The sequence below is a fragment of the Cygnus atratus genome, chromosome 9, assembly GCF_013377495.2.
Source record: "Cygnus atratus isolate AKBS03 ecotype Queensland, Australia chromosome 9, CAtr_DNAZoo_HiC_assembly, whole genome shotgun sequence".
Classification (NCBI taxonomy): Eukaryota; Metazoa; Chordata; class Aves; order Anseriformes; family Anatidae; genus Cygnus; species Cygnus atratus.
The window spans coordinates 13,201,966-13,228,354 of NC_066370.1; the positions used below are offsets into that span (position 1 = coordinate 13,201,966).

Consider the following 26,389-nt stretch of genomic DNA (forward strand, 5'->3'; position numbering starts at 1 on the left):
TCCTGCTTCAGAAACACCACTTTTCTGTACTCTCAAAAGACCGAAGGAGCTCTTTAATACTTTTCAATGTCTACACAATTCTAAGGATGCAATAAAACCTACAGATAAAGCAAGGAAAAATCAATAACAATCATTCTACTTGAATAGTTTGCAATTTCAAGGTGCTTGTGGTAAAATGAGTAAAATCAACACTCGTTACTTTTCTCATAAAGTTACTACAGAAAAAAATACAGAGAAAAATACAGAGAAAGTCAAGGTGGGACCTATCGAGTATTTGATGGCTTCATTTCTGACTTTCCAAGAAGTACCAAGTAATAACTCATAACCATGCAACTTCATAGCAGTGTAAACCACCACTTTTCTGATTAATAGCATTAGCTTTTGGAACCAACTTCACTGTAGATCTATGATAAGCATTTGTAAAAGCATAGAGGGTGTAGGAAGTAGTAGGTTGTAGGAAGTAGTTACGGGGGAAAAAATGCATCCTACCAACAGCACCATCTTTCTTTCCTTTTATTTTCCAGTTGTTTTCCAGTTCAACAGCAGAACACACAGGCTGATCTCCTTCATCACTGCCTCCTCAGTCTCAGACTTCTCTTGTCATATCACCGTGATTCCACAGACCAACGGTGATCTCATTCTCTCAGACTTCAGACAAAAACTGTCATACCTCTCAGCAAGAGTCATCACCTATTTTATGACTAAATCTTTCACTTGCCTCAAAGAAGCAAAAATTTGACAGTAACAGATCCTCACTCCTCCATTCTTGCCCAAGTCAGCACTTTCCCTCAGTACTTCTGACTTCTGCTTTGGTTCTGTATCTTCAGTTTTGAGCCTGTTCTAAACCAAATGACAACTGCACTGTAGTGTTACGAAGTTAAGAAATGCTGCAGTTTCCAAAAATTTTGAGAAGTATTACATTCAGAGTTGAGAAGCTAGAGGTCAGAAATAAAAGTATTACTAAGAGATGAAGTCAGTCACCAGGACTGAAAGGGGTGTGTGAAAGGAGAGGGCTGTAAGTACTACTTACATAAACGCAAAAACTACTAAGTGATGTTACCAGCTCTGTCCTGTATTTTAAGTCTGATTGTCAAATTTTCTTAGATGGACTGGAAGAGGTGGACATAACAAGAGTGGGCAGAAATACAAAACAAAGTAACTGTTCCTGATTGGTTGGCAACAGCTTTCCCTAAGTACTACTGCAGTCTGTTAGAGATGTACCTAAACAACTCAAACAGCTGATCCTGCCTTAGAGCAGAGAAAGCTGGACTAGATGGCCTCTTGGGATCTCTTCCAGCTCTAGCACCATGTGATTTCACACAATGTCTTCTCTACTACCTGTGGAAAACATCCAGCTTTCAATGCCATGAACTACAGGAGGACAATGTATTAGAGAACTAGAAAAGCAAAACAGAAGGTCAATTAAGTTTTTCTGCACTGAAAAAGTAGGTCTGCAATTTCGAGTCCTGCTAGTCAATCACAGATCCCACTGAAAACACTGAACTGAGGCAAATTTTATATACAACTTAAAAGCCCAAATTTGACAGCTTTCCCAAAGTCTCTTGCAGGTTTTCCATGCACCAAAATATTTGACAATATAAACCTAAGACAACTCCAAGCAGAAAGCAGCTTGCTTCCTTTTCTGCAAAAGGATGAACAACATTCAAGGGACAACATTCAGATCAGGACACGTTTATTTCTGAACATGAGCTAGGTTTGGCATATACATCCAAACTCTTAGCTAACAGTGACGCTGTGATTTGTGACACACTAGAGTCATTTCTACAGTGTGTCAGCAGGGCTGGGAAGTCAGATTCTCTTCTAGGCGAGCCTCACTGTGCCGAGTTTGCTGTATATATTATTTCTTCATGCTTAACTCAAGCACTTGCAATTCCGTTGTAATAGAGAGGCTGAAAGCACATGAAGATGACCCTGTGCAGGACAAACACTCAGCTGGCACGAATTGCCATTACTGTACTTAAACTTACAAGACTTATACTAGCTAGGACCTAGCCCACAAGTAAGTACACATTCTCTGGCCACTCCGCAGTGCTGTCATGACACTCAATACCAAAAAAAAAATGAGTTTCAAAGAAGAATAGAAAAAGATTTTGGACTTAACCCTGCTGTGAAAATCTCAGATGCTGTCTTCCCTCGTTTTAATACATCTTGGAGCCTAAGATGCCAAAAAAAGCAGAGTAATACTTTAGAGCAGCTATAAAAAAAGGAAAAATCACCCATGGGTTTGGATACAGTGGGGAAGAATGTAAAAAGGCTTTTAAATGTGCATTAAATTTCTTATGAGTTGGAAAACCTGGGTCACAACACATGGTCTCAAAGTGGAATCGTGGATAATGTATTTTCATATTTAACTCTGATGAACAAACCTTTTATTTTTTTCCAGACCACGAGAATTGTCAGTTTAAATTGTCAAGAACTAAGCTCATATTGAAATTAAAAGTCTATCAATGAAGCAGCTTCCTGGCCTGATCCTGCAAAAAGCTAATTGTTCCCATTCTTAATTCCATCAAGGATGGAGCCTCAGAAATGAGGGAGTATCCCAGACAAGCTTAGACCACAGGAGAACTACAATTAATATATACTTAATGATTGAAGATACGATTAGAGCTAATACAAGGCATACATTGTATGCCTTGCAAAAATGCAGTGGTTTGTGGTGTTGTTTTTTTGTTTGTTTTGTTTGTTTGTTTTTGTAAAATACTCTGAACCAATTAAAGGGAGAAGAGGCAGGGCAGGGGCAAGCACAGCAAAAGAGCGTGAATTAAAGTCCTGAAGATCACAACTGATTACTGCCACTACCATGGGACTGGAAGGGTGTGCTGCTGCCATACACACACTGCTCCTTCCTTGGCTATCAGCAGTAGGCAGCTGCATCCCTAAGAAGGTTAGACTGACCACTCAGGGGAACTCACAGATACATTAGTCCATTCGCACCTCCTCTAGCATAGGCAAAATAAGCCCAAACTAGCTTGGGACAGTGCAATTACTCAAACAGGGCAAACTAGGAGTAAGAAAAGAGGATAATGACGTTGGTAACACTCCCTATGTTCTCTCCTACCACCCCCACCCCCCAAAGTAACAAAAAGGGAAGCAAATAACAAGAATATAATAACTGGAAGCTTACTCCAGAGAAGTCTGCTGTAGTGGGTTTACGTGGCAAGGTTTGGGTAGCAGGGGACCATAGGGGTAACTTCTGTGAGAAGAATCCAGAAGCTGCACCATGTTAGGTAAGGGGCCCACCGCTGGCCAGAGCTGGGGCAATAAGCAGTGTTGTTCTGCACCTCTGTGAGAGCAGATTTAAGAAAGGAAAAAAAAAATCTGCACCATGTGACACCATTCAAGTTGCTAAGCCTGGCTGAGAAGACCTGTAAGCAGAGCCATGCTGCTTCTGGGGCTGACTTATAACACACACATAATAACAAACCTGCATTTCTCAGGGTAACCCACCGGAAAGCAGCTTGTATCGCTCAGTGGCCAGGGGCTTGTCAGGCCAGCCAGCACACTGCTAGCTGCCCATACCCACTATCCAGACCAGAAGCACAATTTCTTCTGCCTTAATATATATTCCAGTGTTTATTCTTCAAATAATTTTCCCCACAATTGGTTTTCTAGCTCTTTTCCATATCTTTTGTCTCAATTTCTTACATACCTTCCTCATTGGTTTGCCTCCCTTTGACTTCATATTCTTCTAAAATCTTTCTTGTTTTTCTTCCTCCTTTCTGTACAAAATTAAATTCTCCCCAAGCCACTTGTTCCATTCCAGACGTGATTAAGTCTGTGCTTATAAAAATGCGATCAGACCCAAGTGATGTTTTCCACTTACAGTACGATCTTTCATTTTCTTTTGAAGATTTCTTTAGTCTTCACATTATGTGGAATACCATATGATATTCACTGCCTCGAGTACTACTTCAGCCCTTTTCCCCCTCCTCTCTGTCACTGCCCACCAATTCAGAAATACAAACCATCAATTCCTGTCACAAATCATGGCTTTTCTCAAAGTCAGCTTACTGGTTTTGGACATCTGCTGTGTTTAACTGCTCCCTGAACCTCACACTCCCTGCGAGAGCCGGTCCTTGCCTCCAGGCAGCCTCTCCTCCCCGCACAGACCCGCTGGGGTACCTGTGTCCAGGTGCCAGCAGGCAGCCACAGGCTCTCTGTGAGGGGAGGGCGGGGCTGCCTGGGCCCACACCGGGCTCCCACAGCACTCCACAAGGTTCCACAAGATTCCAGAAGGTTCCAGCTGGTCCCGGGAAGCCAGGTGGCAGGGCGAGGCGGGCCTTCCATCACCATCCAACTGTTCTGAGGGGAAATGCAACTTTTACCCAAGTCAAGTCTGTTTTACCCATGACTGTAACTGTAAAGGGATCTCCCTGCCTCCATCTCAGCCCACAAGCTTCGTCGTCATAATTTCTCCCCCCGTCCCACTGAGGTGGGGGACAGACCGCAGCTCAGCAGGCAGCTGGCACCACACTATCCTTCTCTGACTTGCTTCAGTCCCCCTCGTTTGGAAACATTTGTTCTGGAGTCTGCTGCTAGCAACAGAGTTCCAACTTACTGTACTGAAAAAATAAATGAATCAGTAGATAAAAATTCATCACAAAAAAAAAATCAGTAGATAAAAATTCACTAAACATTTCAAGTCCCTGGTCTAGTGTTATATATACATACGAGTGTCCTAGCAAGTAGGAAAGATTCTTTTCTTTTGCTTCCACAAAAGGAAGCATTACATGTGCTTATTAGAGGGGAAAAAAGATGCATAAAAAAAAAAAAAAAACATGACATTAAAATGATGTAGCAAGTGACAACAAAAGGAGAATCACCAATACACTCCATATATTGAGTGGTTCGAATCCAACCATCTTATTAGTGAAGCCTTTAACAGAAAGTACTGACTAAATCATAAAGAAAACCAAAGACAGAAAGCATGGATATCTTCCTGAAAAGGACTAATGGATTTTCCAATGAGTATGTGCACATCTGACTACTGCTGCATCACGCAGGCAAGCTGAAGCATCTGTCAGTAGGGGCATGTGGATGGATGGAAACGCCCCGGTTCCCTCTTCACTATCCAAACTCTGCTCCTCCAGTTATGTTCTTGTACATCATATTTTCCTACTGCCTCCTGCCAGATGAGGTAGCTAGAGTTCACAGACTAAGCCGCGAGACCAGAGAAAAATTCTGTGAAACAAAATTGTTTTGTGTTGTTGTTGTGGACAAGAAGATGGACAGGAAGAATAAAATTCACTTTAAAATAAAGCTTCATTACAATTAACCAAAGTTATAGAACCATAATAAAATGACCAGCGACTCTCACCTCACTTCACTATAGAAGAAGGGAGTGTCACGGGGTTCCTGTTTCCAAATTATCTCCTGGATTTCTTCACACAAGCTGGCAATGTTAGCCCTTATGCAGTGCAGCCCCACGTGCTGACACTGCTGACTGCCTGATGCCTTCCAAGACACAGCTGGTATTTTTTACTTTAAGGCCAAATGCTGGTAATGACAATTTTATCTCAGTTATTTGAGTTAATGTTGACCTAAGTCATTCTTGAGACAAAGATGCAAGTAGGAAGAAATGAACAGCTTGCACTCAGTTGGATCAAACGTTTTTCCCAATGTACAGCAGGAGTTCTCCACAGGAGGCAGCCTGTTTCACGGCAGAAGGTGTAACTTCCTCATCATTCCAATCTCAATTGCCCATCTACTGTCAGCAGAGTTAAGCCTTGCACTCAGACAAATTGTAAACATTGAGCCTCTTTTAACCAGGCTCTTGGTTCTTTAAGTCCATGAAGCTATAACATTTTCCACCCTCCCCTTGCAATCCAAAAGCCACAATTTTTAAGGCTTCTTCCAAATCTACTGCCGTAGTGTCTCCCAGACTACTTAAATGCTTTGCGTTCAAGACTCCTTCTTGAAGAAGACTGAACTACATACGGTACACTATAAAGCAAACAGATCTTCTCTTATGAAACATTTGACAGGACACATTTTTGAGTTTTCAAACACTGAATCCACAGTCTGAACTGTTCAGGAGGAAAAAAAGCTCCTTAGAGGTCTAAAAAGTCAAGGTGCTTCTAAAATAAGCCCCAAGCTGCTTGTAAAATAAGCACTGAGCTTGTGCAACATTTCAACAGCTAAAAGATGAGCAGGGACATGAAGCTAGATCAATTTCCCTACAAGTTAATAGACTAGCACTCAAATGTCTTGTTGATAAAAATAGGACTTTAATTAATTAGCAGAAAAATATTTTAACAACCAATACTGTAAAAGCTTCATTTTCTATTCAAAGAAAAGTACCATTGTTAAATATATACTTTTTCCCCCCTCCAAAATTTAAACTGCTGAATTCAAAATTAGTGAAAAGCTTACACAACTAATCTTAAAAACGTGAAATGAATCTGGGAACATTTACTGTTTAAATTGACAAGTCTTCTACTGGCAACCAAATAGTTAAAGAAAAAAAGGGGGAAAAAAACCTTAAAAGACTCAAGAGAATTAGCTGTTGCTAAAACAATTTTATGGTCCTTTCCACTTCACTGGAGGTAGTTTGTATGGCTGACTGGAATCTATTCAATGCTGTCAAACATCTAACACTCCCATAGCTAGACGCCTTACAATGAATAACAAGCAGTCTAGCTGCCAATATGCTAGAGCTGCATTTTTTACCAGGGACTGGACCCCAACCCAGCAACACTCTAACTTCATCATTTGATGCCTTGTTAATTTCTAAGACCAAAAATTAACCACAACAAGCAGAAGTGCCAAGATTTCAAAGTGCCGCAACTACAAAATTCCAGCACATTTAATAAAAAGCAGTACCGGAAGTCAGGTCCATAAGAAAATCTGAGTATCTGATTTTTCTTTTGTACTTCACATCAATTCTATAATAGAAAATAACATTCAATTTCAGTAGATATTTTACACAGTTTATGGAGACTTATAATAGGTGCACAGAATAGAAGGAAGAAAGAAGTAAAAACGGAGAATAAAGTGTACGCAACTGTTGTTGAAACAGTAAGCACATCATCTGTCATCCTGAGTACCATCATTTCCATAAATATTATCCCAAGCACTGATTGTCTTGTTCAGTACTGTGCTTCAAGCAAAATCTTGGACTCTTACCATATTTATGTCCTTCATCCTTCAACTGTAATAATGGTGAAGTGCTGACACCAACATCATATTCCCAGTAAGATACAGAGTGCTTGGTGAAATTATGGCTGTGTTACCTTGGCAGGTTTATGATTACAGCTTCAGTAGAACTTCCATCCTGTAGCTCATATCCTACCATCAGACAGACACAGGCACACCTGCCTCTTCATACAGCAGCAAGTTAAAAGTCAAACAGGATGCAGACTATGTGACCTAGGGCACGCTTTTCCGCACTTGCAGCTTCAGGGGTGAAAACGATCATCAGACTGACCATACATTTTACATAGGACTTTTTAAAATTATTATTTTATTAAAATTACACTTGGCTGTGTAATTCCTAGAAACTAATTCTCATGGAACCAGAAAGTGCTGAAAAGTATCAGAGCCTCAGTTTGGCAAAAAATAATAATAATAATGAAACAAAGCAGCTGTTTTGAGAAACACTGGTTACATCACACAGATACAAAGCTCTCAGTGAGAAGAACTAAATTTGAATCAATAGTAGAATTAACATGCTCATTCCTACTCAAAAATAAATGTTACATGGACTAGAGTTTTAGAACCAAGTTGATTATCCACACCCTAAAAAAGATGCAGCTTCATCTATCTGAGGGAGGGAAGAAAAACAAGTGTATGTGTGTGCAGAGTAATGTGTGCACATGGTTGCATACACTTGTGTTATTGATCATAGTGCTTAGCATCAGAGGGGCAAGACTTCACAATCCTGCAATGGCCAAGGGCATTTGCCTCATCAAATGTGTACTTTTAAGCATATATTTACAACCAGTATCAATGGCTTAAAGAAATAAAATGTACTTTTCAGAAATGCATTAGGAGATATTTTTTAAATTATGTCCCCTAAACAAAGATGATAGGCAAAAGGCATAATGAATAATATATATGTATATACATACAAATATGTATTTACTACCTTGTTTAGGCCTCTTGCTCTAAAAGCAGGTTACTATTTCTTGGCTTTACATTTAACCTGTCCTTACTCTCTACATTTGGGCAACTTACTGGCGCTACACCATACGTTAAGATACACCCCACAACTTAGATTAAACACCAGACTCCTGTAGCATTTTATCTGTTTTGATGATGCATGCATGCAAAATTTCCTGAAAACATTCACCTATATTCTAGCTTAATATTTCTGGGACCGCAAACTCACACACACAAATACCTGGTGTGTTTTCCATAAATACTTTGTCAATAAAACTAGACCAAACAACCATACCATGGCTGTAAATTAAAGAATGGTGCCATGATCCCTCTCAAAGACAGAAGTCTTTGTCAGAAAGCAGCAACCCCAAATCACTATAAGCTCCAAAACACTGACCACAATCATTAATCACATCTGGTTAATCACAGTCAAAGCTGTTTTCAAACCAAAAGCTGGTTAAAAGCTACATCCATCAATTCCACTGATAAGAACGTTTAACATAAAACTTTTAGGTTACATGTTTACACAAAATGTAAGATGTAAGGAATGAAAAGTAGAACTTGAATACTGCTCTATCAGGCAGAGAAGCGCTTTTTATTTTAGTACAGATAAAGGACTTGCCAATAGCATATCAGCAAGTCAGCTGTCAGTCAGGAGGTAAAGTGCAACTTGTGACAGAACACCTTTGGATATGAGGAGACACCTACATCTAGTTCAATGAAAATTTTCTGCAAAAGCAAACAGGGCTAAAAATTTATGGAAAACCAAATTCTTGGCTGTGTGTTTAGTCAAATAACATGACAGCTGGATAACACCCAGTACCCACATGTCTCAGACCAACTCAACTGTAATTATACAGGGGGTTTTATTCCTGCTCTGATTCATCATAGTTTAGACTTTGGAAACATGTTTCAATTTAACTTACTTTGTAGTGACATTTTCTGGGTAAATATCAAATTTCAAGCCATTCCATCACTACTGATGAGATGATGCTTTACACCTGGAGATCATGCTACTCCTTGCTATCTAACACCTGCATGGAGGACAACTGTCATTAGCCAACACAGGCCGCAAAGTTCCTTACATCCTCTTTAAGAGCTGTTCAAGACTATGAACTCTAATTCTCCAGAGGACTTTTCTAACAGATGGGAACGAGGCAAATGCATTAAACAATTTAGATGATTATTTCCAGAAATACTTCTACAGTACTCAAGTGTCAAAATGCTTTTAAATCAAGCAAATAGCACGGGGCAAAACTTAAAAAGCTGACTACAAGAACTAGATGTTTATACTCTGTGAAATTCTGTGGACTCCAGATACATAGTTCTACAGCTCATTTTTTAAAAATTCATTCCTGACTGACCGTAAGACAAGAGCAATCTCTTGATAAGTACATAGCTCAAGAGAAACACATCAAAATTTTGAAATAGGTATTTCTGTATGTCCTACACTGTTAAAAGCATTCTTTACCTTTTGCACAAAATTGGTAATTATGTTACAAGATGCGCCCTCGGTGCAATTCACCAGGTTTCCAAAAGGTCTCCTTCTGTCCCTTATCCACAAAGGATTTGAATCTGATGTACACTCACGTTAACTCTGGTTCATAACAACAAAATGCACAACGTCATGCCTTCAGCATAAGTGACTGTGTCTTCAAGATCACATCTGCAAGAAGTACTACCAAACTAGACAGCTTCAAGAGGGTAGCCTTTCAGGCTCATACAAGATCATCTGCAGACCTCATCATAGCTAAGCATTTCCTCCATTTTCTCTTTTCAGAGGAGATTTACTGGTAACAAGTGTTTAAGAAAAAGTAAAATGACATTTTACATACCATTTCTAGTGCAAATATTTCACAAGCATAGCTTTCCATGTACATTTTCACAGGTATTTTCAGCATACTAAGGCACTAAATATACTGCTCTTATCTCTGCTAAGTTTGGTCCTTATGCTTATTGATAGCTGGTGTTGATCACTTGAACTGGAAAACTTGCAGGAAGGAAGCACCTGAGTTCAGCTCTGAGTGCTCTCCAAAGTCTCCAGGAGCATCTTATGACACTGATCTCTAATCAAGTAGTTCATTACTAGCTGGCAGAAACTGTTGCTGTGAACTTACTCAGCACCAAGTTATTTTGTTCATATTACTGCCATTTCCTTTTCCAGTTTGTAAGGTTAGTGTGCATCAATCTCCTGCTGCTTTAAGTTTGGCAGCCTTTTCCCACACTAAGTTTTTATTTTCCTAAAGGTGACCATTTAAACACATCTTGTGTCTTTTGTTTCTCAGGTTTGTTTTTTTCTAATTTATTCCTAATGATTTCAGACCACCTCAATTATTTTTCCTAAGCCTTCCATACATTGCTGAATTTCTACCAAAAAAATTACAGCAACATTTTCATTTTGTTTTCAAATGTTTTTCCCCCCTCAGGAAGTTTTGGCTCAAGCCCACTGCAGTAATGTGGGCATTTCAGGATACAAGTGTGTTCTTTCACAGGCAGATGCCTCTTTCCATCCGTAAACCACACCTAACAAATGTCTATATAGCTTGCTTCTTCAGTACCAAAGGTATACACACACTTTTGTATCTTCCAGTTAGCCAAGAACATGTGCTGAGGTGCATCATATGTGCCTGTAAAGGGCACTGATAGTACACCCTCAGATCTCTGGAAAAGTAAGGTGCTGGAGTATAGAACTAATAACTGGGAAAAAAAAAATAATAATAAATTAAAAAAAAAATATCTGGTTCTACGTCTGACTTAGTACTACTGTCTCCATTTTTTCCAAGATATGACACCAATATACAGCTATTTCATAAGAATATTGCAAGATTTAATTATTAGTCACTCTTTCAGTGCTTCTATAAACTCAGCCTTTTCCTTCTTGTTTTTAGACTCCCAGCTGCTCTCTTAACTCCGCCAGCATTCCCACTCTTACCCACCTATAGGTTAAATACCTCAGATAACTATAAGCCTGAACTCACCTGCAGAGCAACCACTTTCCTCAGCGCTAAATACCATATTATGGTCAACAAGATCAGTTTCAAAATCAAAACACTAATAATGATGTAATATAAACAGTAAGAGAAATCCATTTTAAAGTGGCTTCAGGGAGACAAGTTTAGACAACAGTGGAGAGGGCTGTGCATGCATTTCGTGACTACATGCTGCCTGCCTTGCAACAGGAATAAAGTTTTTAAAAACACTGATGAGAGGAGATTGATAGACCAGCCAAGACCAATCGTCAACCTGTACTTTCTTTTTTTTTTTTTTTTTTTTAAGTAAGTTGAAAACCACTCTAAGTTCTAATTTGCTGTTTCTGTATGCACAGTGCCTCCCGAGCTCCTAATTACATCCTTAATTGCAAATGACTGAAGAAGAAGCAGTTGAGCAGGCATGGAAAGCCTAACTCCTTTGTCTTTTTTTCATCACCATCAAGGACAACATTCCTTGGTAGGGACCCTGCTTTCATCACCTTCTCATGCCTTCCTTGCATTGCTTCTGAGACACAAAACTTTAAAGAAGCACCACATGAATGATCTGCCATAAAAAGCCAGCAGATCCTCTTTCATTACATCCTTAAACCAATCCCCTCTAAAAAACAATCTGTATTTAGTGGATGTCTTCTCAATATCATCCTTGATGTCTTCAAAGCCTGTGGAAAGACTGCCACTTATCACTCTGGGATTTTGACAAGCCTTTCTCTCTCCCAATCACTCATTTTATTCTTCCTAACACTCCCGAAATTTCTAGCATCATGCATCTTAAATACCCCTCACTTCCTGTGTTTCTCCTGCCTCTGTGCTGCTCCTTTTCCCAAAGTTTATTCTTGTATCATTTTTTTTTTGGTCATTTTCATCACATTAATTAGTAAGCTAGCTTCCAGGAACTTAACTGGCTCAAGGCACAGATCTTTCTTCTTTCTCCTAATTCCTGATCTCTGATGATATCTAGGCTTTACAGTCCCCCTCAATCAAGTCCTTTATTAGCTTTTGCTTTTATTTTTCCTATAATCCAAACACTGTGTGGTGGACTTTTGCCTTGTATAAACAGACATTCTGAAAATATTAGATCTGTGGCTTTTTACATTCTCTTTATTTGAAACATTTTCAGCTATTACAACATTAGTAAGAAGATGAGTACTTTATGTTGGATGAACATGCAGAAAGAAGACCAAGTTTCAGGACAATATGCATCTTCCTACCTTCCAAATGTTTCTGCTAACACACAACACTTTGCATTTTACACCACGTAGGCAGGCTTCACAAAGAGCCACATGCAGAGTATAAGGCATGGCAATACCTGGGAAATGTACTAAGAACAGGTAATTATGTGTTCAAATGCTATTGAGCTGAAGTGGAATTCAGACCATAAAATGTTTTTTCTTTGGCAATATAGCCTCCACCTTGCCCTTAATAAATGGAGCACTGACACACAGCAACTTCAGCTGTACAGTATTTTTCTATTCTGAAGAAGTATAGAATGATGAATTATGGGATGGCTTGGGTTGGAAGGGCCGCAAAGACCACCTGGCTCCAACCCCCTGCCAGACTGCAGCTGATAGAGTCTTTGCCAGCTGCCCAGGCAGCACTGGGCATATCTGCAAAGCCATTCACCACTTCCAGAAGCTGCGAGGGAACCTGGACCCACAGAGCTTTCCAACGCAGGCAAAAGTGCATCTTATATGCTCAAATAATCTAGTAAATGGAAGAAGCACCCTTTTACTGTTGGACCTCAGAACACAGGGACATTCTGCTGTTGGACCTCTGACCTTGGGAAGCCATATATTCTATCGCACGGAGGAGAACCAAATCTTTGTAACCACGGACTGCCAAAAGATAACAGGGAATCTGTACCTGAGCAGGATGCTGACTCCACAGCACCTGCCTATACAGCATGACACCATCCCACAGACCATCTCTGCCCTTCAGATCCACACCAATAAAAAGTCAGCAGCGCCACACCTGCAAGACCACCAAGCTCCAGGCAAAGCCAAAACTGCAATACCAGGATCTGCTCAGTATCAGCAGAGGTGCAGATTTGTAGTTAGCATGGCCAGACAGATTCTACTTCTGATCCAAGAGAAATCTCCCCTACCTCATATGTTCTTCTGTTCCTATTACCTATCCCCTTGAATGCCCCCCGGCTTGCTGGAGGAGCGCTGCAAGCCCACCTCCTCAGTGCCTCGCAAGCACCAGGCATGCCGCCTTAAGGGGCTCGGTCCGGGGAGCACCGACAGCAGCTGGTGAGCAACAGGGGACTCCCACTCGCAAAGTGCAAGAGCATCCTTCACAAAAAAAATGGTTTAAACGAGATACTTCAGGTTAAGCATATGATCTAGTGCTCTGATGAACAGGGAGCGACCTATGCATTTTTAAAATGTTTATTTTTACTACTTCCATAATCATAACTTTTGTATTTTAAGGACTACAATATTTTACTAAGAGAGAGAGGGAATTTGGCTTGTAATGAATAATCAAGCAAGTAAACTTCCCCCAAGTGCTAGAGACCAGCAGGCATTTCAAAACTGCCTCCCCTCCTTGCATTTTACTTGAGGGTATTTTATTTCCACTTAGAATAAAAATAAGAAAACAGGAATGATGCACAAATACAGCATTTGGTTATAGCATAATATGGCAGACTGAATACATGAGAAAACAACACCTGCTTTTAAAACACAGAAAGGTGCAAACAAAGCATGGAGAAAGACTCAAAAACGAGAATGAAGGGGGAACAAACCTGGTCTCTGTATCTGGCACCAAGAAGCAGTCAGGGCTCCTACCAATATGAAAGACAATTAGATTCCAGCAGACAAACCAGAAAGTAATGATTATGATTGCTGATGCTGCAGACCGCGGCTGGCCCACATTAGGTTAAGTAAGCTGGATGCAAGCCAGCATCCCTGAACAAACAGCACGGCACAATCCGCAGCAATCTGAGCAGAGATTATCAATATCTTAAAGGTGACCTTTCACACATGCTATCCCAGCAAATCAGGCAATTCTCGTGGCTGTAATGGAGGAGATCAGCAGAGGCCAGTCTCTTGAAGCCATGCGCTCTTCATATAAATAGGATTTATTTTTTTAATTTTATAATAATTGACTGTACCTCATTTGAGCAAAGTACACTGTGCACTTTATTGGTTTATTTCAATCCTTCCCCCTGTTTCAAAGAAAACATAATCTAACTTTTCATTATTCATTATCGTCCAGGCAGACAGCAAGCTAGAAAAAAACCTCTAATTTTTAGCCATATTGCCTATTAAAAAATTGTAAAATGTCTCCTAAAAGGGCAGGTGCATTAATTAAGGCTGCCTCAGGATAAATGAAAATTACTAGGAGTGCTCTGCTTTCCTGAATGAGTTTTCCATAGATTATTTATAATTGAATGAAACCAATTACAACATTTGTAACGGAAACTATACATACATTAAACATTTCCATTTTTGCAGAAGCTGAACTGCATGCACAGGAAAAGATCTTTATTTTGTTACAAAGGGAAAAAAAAGGTCTTATTTTTGTAAAAAAGTAAGTTTCATAGAAGTAAAACTATATACTAAAAGTACAAAAATCCTGGGTACAAAACTGAGCAAGAGCAGCCCAAAAGGGTACAAGTGTAATTGAGAATCAAGGCCCAGATTCCAAGAAGCCATCTCACAGACGGAAATCCTGAAGTTGTAGATTCTACTCCTTTCCATTTCTTCAGAGAAGGAAATACAGCCTAATTAGGTTCAATTTTCTAAATAATGGTTAGCCTCTGTAACTAATCAGGAAAGTTCTAAATCAATATCAGACTAAACGCTTGCTCAAATAACGAAACATGCTCTGTCTTCAAAATATAATCTTACCTGCAGAAATCTGACATCTGAAAAAGTTACGGACTGAGGAAAACTATATGCCAGTTTGTTATCATTTTCAAACAGAAAACGTCCTTTGCTATCCTACAGAGCAGTCTCTCAAACAACACTCAACTCTTTTTTTTTTTTTTTGTGCGCACAGATTTCAGTAGTGGGAGAAAACAAAGAACTTTGGGGAAAAAAATAGTTTCAAACACAACAGCTCCCTCTGAATTCATTCTTACTGGAAGACAGAAAATGTTTAAAGTTAGTGCAAGGGAAGTGAGAAAGACCCAGGTAAAGTGATTTGAATAGCAATTATCTTTAATGGTCAAAGATCCCTCAGATGTAATTCTGCTTCAAAAATCAGCTAGAAGCAATGCCCTCATTAACTTCATCTGTAATTATCTGATATTCACCTGAATTATGCATTCTACTCCATCAGCAAAATAGATAAGACTATATTAAGAGGCTTATAAATGCAATGCAGAATTACCTTTTAGCATTTTGTAGCATATGCTACCTAAATTGCATACACTGCAGGAAATACCTGTCAGACCATTTTGGCTGTTAGTAGCCAGGAAGCTTCAGTTTATTCCTAACTATTTCTGTGTAATCGATAATGAAATAGTGTGACAATTTAAAGAGGCACCTACCTATAGTCAGATAAAACTAATCGGTAACAATTAAGAATATTTTTCATTTTCATCTCCTTTCTAGACACACATATAAATAACATGATAGTGAAAATTAGAGTAGATGTGAGAGTATTGTTGATTACGCATCCTAGGCCTAGCACTGCTTTATAGTATATTTTATGATGCTACCAACTACACATTAGCACAAGCAAGATCTGTCCTACAATGCACATAGACTCCAACGCCAATTGTGCAGTAGCCAAGAAATTGGACAAATTTTTTCTTAATATTTCATGTTTATATGTTTATCTCCAGATATCAAACCAGCAGATACAGGGGTCATGGATGAAAAGGAGAACATCAAGCAACACAGACTAAGGTAACTCCAATTACACAGTGAAAATTCTATCGAATTACTAAAAGTGTGTGTGGGGGGGATTATTTGTTTAGATAAACAAAGACTTCTTTTATATTCTGTCAGTATCTGCCTCTGTCAGCTCTTCTAAATTGAAGAGAGATGTGACGTTAGGTAACTTGAAAGGTTACAAACACGCAGGCATTTCCTCCTGGTAAACTATTTTCTTAGTTTAAAAGCACCCTCTGCTACATCTTTTTTTTATATTTTTTCCCCCTCTTACATAATATGATGGCCAGAGTTCAGCATAGGAATTAACTTTATAGATCTCTGCATTTCCTTCTCATTTATTCTCTGCAAGAATTCCTTCCCTGAGAAAGAGGGATCTATCTGCATCTCTTTTTTCAGATTACTCTTTCTCCTGCCTAAGGCCACACTACTATATTTTTTGCATTGACAGTCCTGTGGAACTTCATAGAGATGATGCCAGCAGCACCATTACTCATTTCAGTAATTTCTGGTCTAATCTTCAACACCTTGAGAGAACACCTGTCAGTCACATGCTACTGTTATTTATGAGAGCAACCACGTACAAAAGACAGAACCATTTAAATGTATTTTGTTCCTCTGCTTGTGTAAATGCTGTCAAAGAATTATTTTTTTCAACTTTCATTGGAGGAGTGTACTCACTGTAGAACTCTACTACCTTCCTGATGTCTCAATGGTCAGCACAAAAATGAAGCAACTGTAAAATTATCGAAATATTAATTTCTTTGCATTTAATTAGAAACACACGCTTCTAAGCCCTTACACTGTTGCCTATGGAAAGCCCACACACATTCCAAATATTCACACACCAGGGGAACACTGCTCCTGGAGTTGCAGGATCAGATGTTTTAGAGTATGAAAATACGCTGTTGATATCAAGTATAATGTACTCCCTTTGTTTTGTTTAGAAAATTCTGCAGACAAGCCAGAGCTATCTGCTTTACCAAGCTGCTTCTCAAGGAACAAACATTTTCCCCACTTTCATTTCAGTGCAGACTCTGTTGAACCCCATCATAATTATCGGTAATATTTTCACAAACTATTAAAAAAGATCTGGCTGAAAAAATAAAAATTGATCCAAAGACAACACCAAGTTGTTCAAATATTTATTCATCCAATAATGAAACTTATAGATGGGAGTAGGGAATAATTAGAGAGTACTTACCGTAGCAGAGAGCTGTGGTCCATTCAGCTGTGCATGCAGGATGGCTTCATTGATGGAGTTCCGGATTCCCGTCAGGGCAATTTCCAGGTCATGAGAGGCAGCCATCTCGTTCGTCAGATACTCCAGCGTGGAGATATACTCCCTCCATTGGGCATCCAGTTCTGACACACTGGCCAAGCAGCCCCTCATTACATTGAGGCAATATCCGACGCAGGGTCTGATTAGCGTCAGGCCCTGGCAATGAGGGCAGTACTGCATCTTCACCAGAGCTCTGCTGCATTCCTTGCTGAGAACTGCATGTTCAGTAGTATTTATTACTTCGATGCCCAGACTGAGGGCCTGGCTGAGCATCCTACTTGCCCAAAGAGATTTTGACAGCTCTGTAACCATGTTTTTAGAATAGCGTCCAAAAGGATTTATGTCTTGCCTCGTAAGTCTTAGACACTCTGTATAGTCCTCTGATAAATCTGTAATTCCTGGGTTTATAAGCCGACTATACACAAGAGGAAAGAGACTGTCAAAGAATCTTAATACTGCATCTTCCACTGTAGTCTCTGCGCCCAGGATGTAGAGAGAGATGTCTCTAAAAAGCTTTTTAACAGGCTCTGCTGCTTCTTTCGCCATAGGTCTGTAAGCTGTCTCAAAAAGGGAACTTGTGCGGTTTTCAGCTAAGCGAAGCAAGGACTCAAAGGCCTCTAAAAAAGGGAAGGGGAGAGAGAAAGAAAGATGTCCGATGTTAATAGCCAGCAACTACATCTCAGTCACATAACTTTACTGTCCTGAACAGGGACACCAAGAGTTGCATGAAATCTGCAATACAAATACACTAATAGTTAACACTGCTTTCATCAGTAACATGATTAAAAAGACAGGTAAATATTACATGTGCTTAATAAAGGCAACTCGTAATACACAAGCATTTTCTTAAAAAAATTCTTACTGTATTCTGGCTGGCTAGACCCTCACCCAAACTCTATCGGCCAATGCTGGGCTTCCACAGACAGATCTATCTAGATGGCTTTTGTAACTGCCTCTGCATCTGGACAGCCCAACCCGACACATTACCAAAACATCCCTCTACATCAACAACAGATGTTGCTTTCTAGCACGCAGGGAGGGGTACAACATTTTTAATGCCTTGTATATGTTCCTATAAAACTGCAGAGAGAAATACTCGAATAGGCAGAATTATGCAATTCTGGAACTGTACGACAGGAGTAACTGGTAACAGGAGGGGGTCTGTGAAACACCCATCTCAGCACTACTGCTGCACTGGACTGCATGAATAATGGTAGAATATCCACATTTAATAAAACACAGGGTGAAAATTCAAACTTCTTGTAAAGCTGTAATAAAGATGCAGTGAAGTCTGAAGAAGTCAAAGAATAACACGTACATCTCATCAGTGCACAGAAATGATCATCCTCATTCATTACTTGTACTTCTCAACTACAACTGTTTGAAATGATTTAATAACTTAATAGTTTAATGAAAGCAACATCTTGATAACAATCACAGCTTAAGTATTATTAGCTTTTCATCTCAGATGATCTACTGCTACAAAATACTACATCAACAATGGGAAAAAGAGTGAAGGCCCTACAGTCTTGTCGAGGCTTGTATAATACATACTTGTACACATTTGGACAGCTGACGTGCAGAGTCAATGTGGGCTAGAATGAAAGGCTAGACAAAGCTAACATACAAAAAGCAACTTTCAGATAAAGCTGCTGGGCAGCAGCTCAATGAAAAGATATGTGAATGCAAACAGAAGTTGAAGTCTTTGTTTCACAGAGCTGCGAGTGGATGGCTGAGATGCACTTCCCACAAAGAACAACTCAGGGATGAAAGAAAGATGCCATGTGAAGAAATTCTCTGTTAACATTGGCTAGGTCTGGGCTCCAGCCAGTGGTCGGGCAGGACTCAACATCAAGTCCCTATGAACTAAGAATGAAATGAAATTATAAGTGAAATACTGTTTTCCTGAACTTGACTACACCACTTTCAAGTGACCTACAAAAAAATAAAATTTAAAAAGTGCAATTGTTAATGCATTTCAAATTGTGAAAGGTAAACGTTATCTGCCCAAAACACTGCGGGAGGTGCTAGAACTTGTAGACAGAGGCAAGGAAGGAATCAATTCCCAAGATTATTTTAAGGACACAGAAGGCAGTAATCTGAACCATTCTGACTGTTTTCTTTGGAAGCTGTACAACAAAAAGCCTCTGACATAAATCATTCTTGCACTTCTCTGGATGGCGAGTAGTTCCAGTCGAGGCTGGAAGCCTATCACTTTATACCTCCCGAGGACTGGCCAGATAATGGGTTTTCAGTCTAATCCTACTCTGCATTCATCTGAACATCACCACATGATTCAGCGCCACGTAATGCAAACTGATTTCACCCAAAGATCAGCTTGGCAAAGGAGCAGACACAATCCTGTAAATCAAGATTAGCATGCACTGGCAAAGTTTAGTAGAAAAACCTGCTCAGTGCCTTCCTCTATTACATCTCTCTGGGCAACTAACTTGCTTGTTATCAGGAGCATTACAATCCCTTCACCGCAATGGGTGATTTAACCAGACAGATAATACACAATACTTCATCGTACATTAAATCCTCCATGTTTTACACACACACGCACACACCCCTCCCACGAGCTGCTTCCTTCTGCCTGAGAACCACTTCAGCGTTCTCACCGGTATTACAACTTGTGCTCTGGAAGTGCTCATAAAATCCTAGAATTTAAAGAAATCAGATACCCTTCCATTTAAAAACAAGTTCATTCTCAGGCAGAGAAACACCTTGCCAAGTTTCAGAATGAAACAGATTTTTACAGCTACATTAAAAATTCCAAACTGGATTCGTGATGGAAACACCGACGCAACCTAAACCACAGCACAGTTAGCTGTGTGCTGCTGCACTATCAACATTTTTTTGTTTGCCAAATCACTTGTTTATTTTTATTTGTAGGGGAAATCTAACCACTATTTTTAATCATACTGAAAAGGCAATGGGGATATTAAAAACATGAAAACAGTGCCCTAGGGGTTTCCTCCTTCACTTATACCTTTTCTCTTACAGATGTGCAGTTTACATTACATAGTGGAAGCAGGGACTCTCTTCAACAACGCCAATCTTAATCTTACGCTCTTGCCCCTTCCCGTCCGTTTCTGTCAAGTCTGAACTGCAACCATCCATCTCCTTATCTGAACAAGACTAAGTGAAATGCATTTACAAATTTGCAAGTATCCTCAATTTCCTGAGAATGAACAGCCCCCAGTGAAAGATCAGAGCAAAACAGTCAGCGATGACATACATCCCAAGGAAACAGATTTCAGGAGCCTCCTGGGATACTAAGTTGTAGACACTTATGAAACCACATAGCCCATAAGTGTAGACACTTATGAAACCACATAGCTTTATCTTCAAATCTCTCTTGACTGTCAAAATTATGTGTTCAATTAAACAGAACGGCATTATTCTGACACAAGTATGAAATTAAAATATTTCAGTGTCATTTATTTTTAATTGCATAACAGAACTGTGATTGTAGATAACTTAATTCCTCCTGCAAATAGAGCCAAAACATCAGGCATATGGTACAAAAATCATCTCTGCTGATTGTAGATGGGGTGTAAACATCTGTACTGTGTCACTTACTTCCTTATCACCATTGGTCAGACACAAAAATAGACTTGTGCTTGCAGGCACTCTAAAAACGATCTTTGAGAAGAAAATCTACAGGTCTTTTTTTCTTGTTATAAGGCATTAAGAGATGTTTGAGAATCAAATTACTGGATCAGCTGCATGTTCTTAGATAGAAATAACATGGCTTCATGCAGTTGAAGTTGGTTTACATTCTGATTGTGCAGAGACGGCAACCTTAGCATCTCGTTTTAAAGGTGATTAATTATGTACTTCTAATGCACTTCTATCATACTTTGTACAGTTTCTAGATCCCAAAAGTTACCACTGTCTCCGAAATAGGACGTTCATCTGTGCTGTCAAATACAGCAAACCTCGAACTCACAAAAAGCTGAATCCTAAGCTTAAACACACTCCAAGGAGAGAAATATTTGATCGTCTTTCACAGCCTTTCATCTCAACCCTCCACCAACAGCAAGGGACCATAACATGCAAATATATTGATTACGAGCAGAAATAAGTCACAAGCAAAATTCTCCGGAATTTGAGGAAGACCTGACATATAGTGTGCCTCCATTTAGTATTAAAATAAATAAGAAGAGAACCACATTTGTTCTCATGTTCTTCAAGAGCAGCTTTTTGATTTCAGGCTACAGGGAGACAAACAACAGCCAGCTTTGGATTTGGAACTAACACACCAGGAGCTCATTAATGAAATCAGGCAACATCACCTTCCAGGAGGAAAACTTTGTTCAGATTGTTTATCATGCACCCACAAAATAGCTGACACAACCACTGAAGAGTCTGTGACAGTCAAACACAACTGATCAAATAGAGCTCACCTCTGGAAACTTCACATCTGAACAGCTGGTGTTTGAAAATAAGCTTCTGGAGACAAGCCCAGTTATGACAAGATGCCACAGTAGCTTTGCTGCACAGAGGCTGCCAGGCCAAGCAGCTAAACAGTTTGCTTTCTGGGCTTACAGTCTGGTTCCTACTATTCACATACACTGAAAAATTTATTATGCTCAATGTAACACACAAACATTGCTCCGCATGTATGGTATCCATGCTTACTCACCACAAGCATGGCATAGCTTGGTTTTGAGTGACAGCTCCCTGCCAACCCCATACATATTCTATGACTCTGACAGGAATGCATCCACCCTGATGCAGAGGATGCTTTACTTCTCTCAAACCAGCCACGAGCTAAATTTCTACACCACTGACTTCAATAGGATTTAATCCCAATTCAGCCCATTGTGATGTCAGAAGAAACTGCATAATTCAAGTGTTTTTGCTAAAGAAACTTGCAAACAGGGTGAAGTGGGAAAAACAGATTAAGGAGGCTTGTATCAGTCTGTCTGAAACTGCTGTGCCAGCATTTCCCAAAGATTTCCTCTAGTCTTCCACCACCTGAAATTTTATTTGGGGAAAAAAACAGACAGACTTTAAACGATAGTATAGACTAAAGAAACTCCTCAGACAGGAGTTTTCCAAAAAAATCTGGATTCAAGTATGACAGCCGTGCACAGAGTTTCCTTCTCTCTGTTCTTCCAGACTTTCACAAAATATTGAAATCCTTGTTCTGTAAGCAACGACTGGGTTGAGATGGCAGCATCAGGAGCAGGCTAAGCACCTTACAGCTCAATGGATTATGCATCAACCCAAATGCAGTGTTCCTTTCTTTCCACGTGTCCAACACTGCAATGGTAGCGTGGGAACCATTTTCCCCAAACAAAGTTAATCTAAGCACCAGACACCTTTGTACAGCAGAGGCTCAGATATAGTGGGCCTACTCTGGCTGAACCCCCTTGTCTTCAAAGACCAACGTCATAAAAGTGAGTGCAATGACATGCAGATGTAGAAGGGAAGTCACTGTTACTGCCATTGTGCTTCTGTGTGCGACTCAGAGCTGGCACCTAGCCCACAGCACTGACAAGGTAAGACCACCCTGCTAATGCAATGGCTCTCCACTACATGAATAATTCCTTACGTTCTGCAATAATTGAAAGCATGCTAACTTAAAAAACAACAACAAAAAAACCGACACCACACTACTAAAAGGGAAAACATTGTCTTATAAACATTACTGAAACTATTTAGTAATATTCAATAAACCAAAAGTAGCAACAAACAGTGAATCTATCTATACAGGAATAACATCTGCATACATTTTAGATTTGAGTGTGATCATGAAAGAAGAATGACAAATTTACATAGCTCCATTATTTCTTTGGTCTCTTAGGACCACACTAATATTTGGCTCCTTTCCTTTCAACATCTTGCACTTATTACAAAGTTACAGAATGAATGAAAGCTACAGTTTGTTGAACAATAGCTTCCTTTTAATGCTTTCAAGTCCTTTGAATCTTCTGCATCTTTATGGTTTGCCAAAATACAGGACAACGTATTAATGTTTTGCAGCAGTAGGAATGAAGTACAAATTATTTGCAATTTGATATACAGAGTACTAAGTACACAGCAGAAAGTCACACGTACATATCTACATGACACACATGATAAAATTCAGAGTTCTACGATTTCAGATATGCAATGATCTCCAAACATATTTACAAGTATAAAAACAACAAAGACTGCTCAAATAGCATCATTAAACAACATGAGCAGGGTTTTGTTTCTTTGTTTTTAAGATCTCACAGTTACTTTCAAAAAGAATGGAAGTGCAAACCAAATTGTGTCATGTTTGCAGAGACAGAACCTGAAATCCATTTATTCATTAAGCTACTTTTGAAAACTTAACTTGAAGCTTCATTTCTTTGCTACTGGCAAAATGTCACAATATAGAATGTCAAGGACCGGATGTTTTCTTCCGATTTATCCTGAATTATTACGCTAAATGAAGTTCCACAACTTTTTACGAATACCCTATTTTTTCACTTTTTCATGTGTTGTTACTTTTAGAATGGCAGGCTTCCTATATATAAATGCAGTTGCTTTTCACAAAGTTAATGAGACATAACATTTTAATAAACATCATTCTATCAAAGGGCTCAGGGAAGTAAGATGTCCAACATGCAGGAAACTTTGCAAGCTTGCTCCTAACCATTTTGGCCAGAGAAAAATCTGCAAACTCTCAGAAGCTGGGTCAAGTGGAAGCACCTCTTGTTTTCTACTCACCTCCTGTAGCTGCTTTTAACACAGAATGGGAAACAGAGACCCAAAAGCAAGAAGGCAAAGTTAGCGTTGGGAAGGGGGGAAAGGGAAGCTTGAATTCACTCACCTTGACAGCAAAGAGAGTGTGCTACCTTTACAAGCCAATCAGTCCTTCAGAATACAGATCAGACAGAGCAAAAACAACAGTTTTGCATTACAGCATTTAGGGGCAAGGTCTTTACACTTAACAGTCTCTCCCTGAGCATACCTATGTTGAGAACGTCAGATAAATATCCCATCATGTATCTGTTGATAGAAACCTCTGCTCAAGTTGAATAGTAAGAAGTCTGCCTCCTCCTAATAGCTATGGATAACGTGATTAACAAGAAATCAATGGGTAGCATTATTTACAAGCTACTATCATCCCTCTACCCTCTGCTCAGTTCCAAAAATATTTAAGCCTGTTTTCAACTTATGAAAACCTCTGAAAAGTTACAAGTGCATAAAAAAAAGGTCTAGCAATGAGACTTCCAAGGCATATGGCCACCTGGTCTTTCCTCGGTCACATCCCCCGTACCAGGGCTGCGTTTTGCCAGGTATAACACTGGGAAGGGAAGGCCTGCTGCAATCACAGAATCACATACGAGTTTCAGAGTTCTATAGTGCAGGCAAAGCTAAGACGCTTAAAGAAAACTAGTTTCCAAATGGTCTGTTGGGAGACTGACTTCCAGTAGCAGCAAGAGAAACCAGCACCATTAAGCACCATCTGAAAAAGAGCATTACAGCATAAAAATTAGCTTTGTCCTTTACATACACACAAACCTATTCTTTGCCGCCTTTGCCGCTGTACAGGAAGCAGCCACCCCTTCTGACTGCCATCCCTGGCCATCACACACGTCCTTTCAGGAATCAAGCGTTCCTACAGCATGTTCTCCTCCCCCTCTTCCATAAACTTAACCAGCTTCCTTACCATGCAATCTTGTACCAGGAGGAGGGGAGGAAACAGGCAGCTCGTATTTTGGTGAGACTGATGAACACTGAAACCTTTAACTTTGGGTTCTCTTTTGGTGAGTATTCAATCCTGGCAGTGTCAATAGTAGATGTAATATCACCAAGCTTAAAATAGGCTCATTGCTACACAGGCTGGAGATGCAAAGGAAAAGAGGTAGGCAGACATGTAAGCCTAGCAGACGCCTTACGCACAATAGAGCAGTCCATTGACAGGCAGCTTTTCTGCTCTGCTCGTTTTGCCATGAAATCAGATAACGAATTCTGCAGTCTGCATGCTGGGGAATACATCCAAATTGCTGGAAATAGTAACCACACACTTTTTTCAAATTCAATGGTTACCTCGGCCTAATCGTTAAGGAAATCAACAATATAACAAAGCTGCAACTAGCTGCAAAAGCATTTATCAAAGAGACTAGAAAAAGCTTTACATTTGTGCTGTGCCAAATCATACCTGCCCATGTCTTCACATCCTGACTTTTTACAGAACAGACTATATGGAAGTTTACAGAAAAAACTTCTCTAAGTTTTTATGCTTCACAAAAATAGCTGCAGTTTGCTAATTTGATTTTGAACTGCTTACTATTTATTTCACCTGCAAACTTTTTGTGAATAGAATGACTGAGATAGGAATTAAAGGTAGCTGTTTATTACTTCTGTATACATTACGTCAGTACATTTGCATAGTACTTCTATATGCAGCACTTAAAGTGCAATTACTCCTTTTCAAACTGAGCGGTTTCAAGTAAAACCAGATCAGTTGACCAGCAGAAAGCTGGAGACCAGATGTGGCATTAACCTTTTATGACACCTCTGAGCACGCACTGACAGATAAATAAAGCAAATAGTTCCTCTGGAATATTTGTGCAGTACAAGGCTGACAGCATCACTGTGCTAAGATGATCTAGAACAGGAAAAGCCCTGAGTCGTACTCAGGTACTAGGTATTGGTACTACTCTCCTTCCATCAGGACAGAATTCCAGAAGATCATGCGTATAATTCATACCTCTCAAGTTCGAGTCTGCCAGTTATTACTTAGTAACACGAATTCACAGCTTTAACAGGAGTTGGGCCAAAGTAACTGAACTGAGAACTACAGCTGTGCTTCAGGAATATCAGCTATGCTTTTCATTTGTTTTCCAAGAACAACTATTTTATAAAAAATTTCTCACAATATACAAGGGAAAAAAAACACCAGTAGTTATGTATCTACGCTGCAAAAAGGTAGTTGGATTCTTCAGATAACCTTCTTGAAAGATCTTAGGGGGTTTGACAGCCACCTGAGACTGGGTGCAGAAATGATGTTAGATGATTGACTTGATCAGTCCTTGAAACACTAACTGAAAGCCACAGCTCCAGCAAGCAGCGTACCATTCCCATGCTGCCTTACAGCACTAATCACTTGCAAAAGAGCTCTGGATGACAATTCTATAATAATCAACATTTCAAGATAAATCCAC

The 26,389-nt window shown here is 39.6% G+C and overlaps 1 protein-coding gene across 3 annotated transcripts in view; it reads right to left on the bottom strand.

Moving 5' to 3' along the window:
* The window catches only part of LOC118247058 (glypican-5-like), a 378,790-nt gene that overhangs the window by 270,089 nt on the left and 82,312 nt on the right, over positions 1 to 26,389 (bottom strand). For all 3 annotated transcript variants that reach the window (XR_007708644.1, XM_035544740.2, XM_035544741.2), the window contains exon 3: positions 17,157 to 17,851. Coding sequence is in view for 2 of the 3 variants with exons in the window: in XM_035544740.2 (XP_035400633.1) it covers positions 17,157 to 17,851 (695 nt within the window). In the remaining variant the exon portion in view is untranslated. The remainder of the gene's footprint in view (positions 1 to 17,156; positions 17,852 to 26,389) is intronic.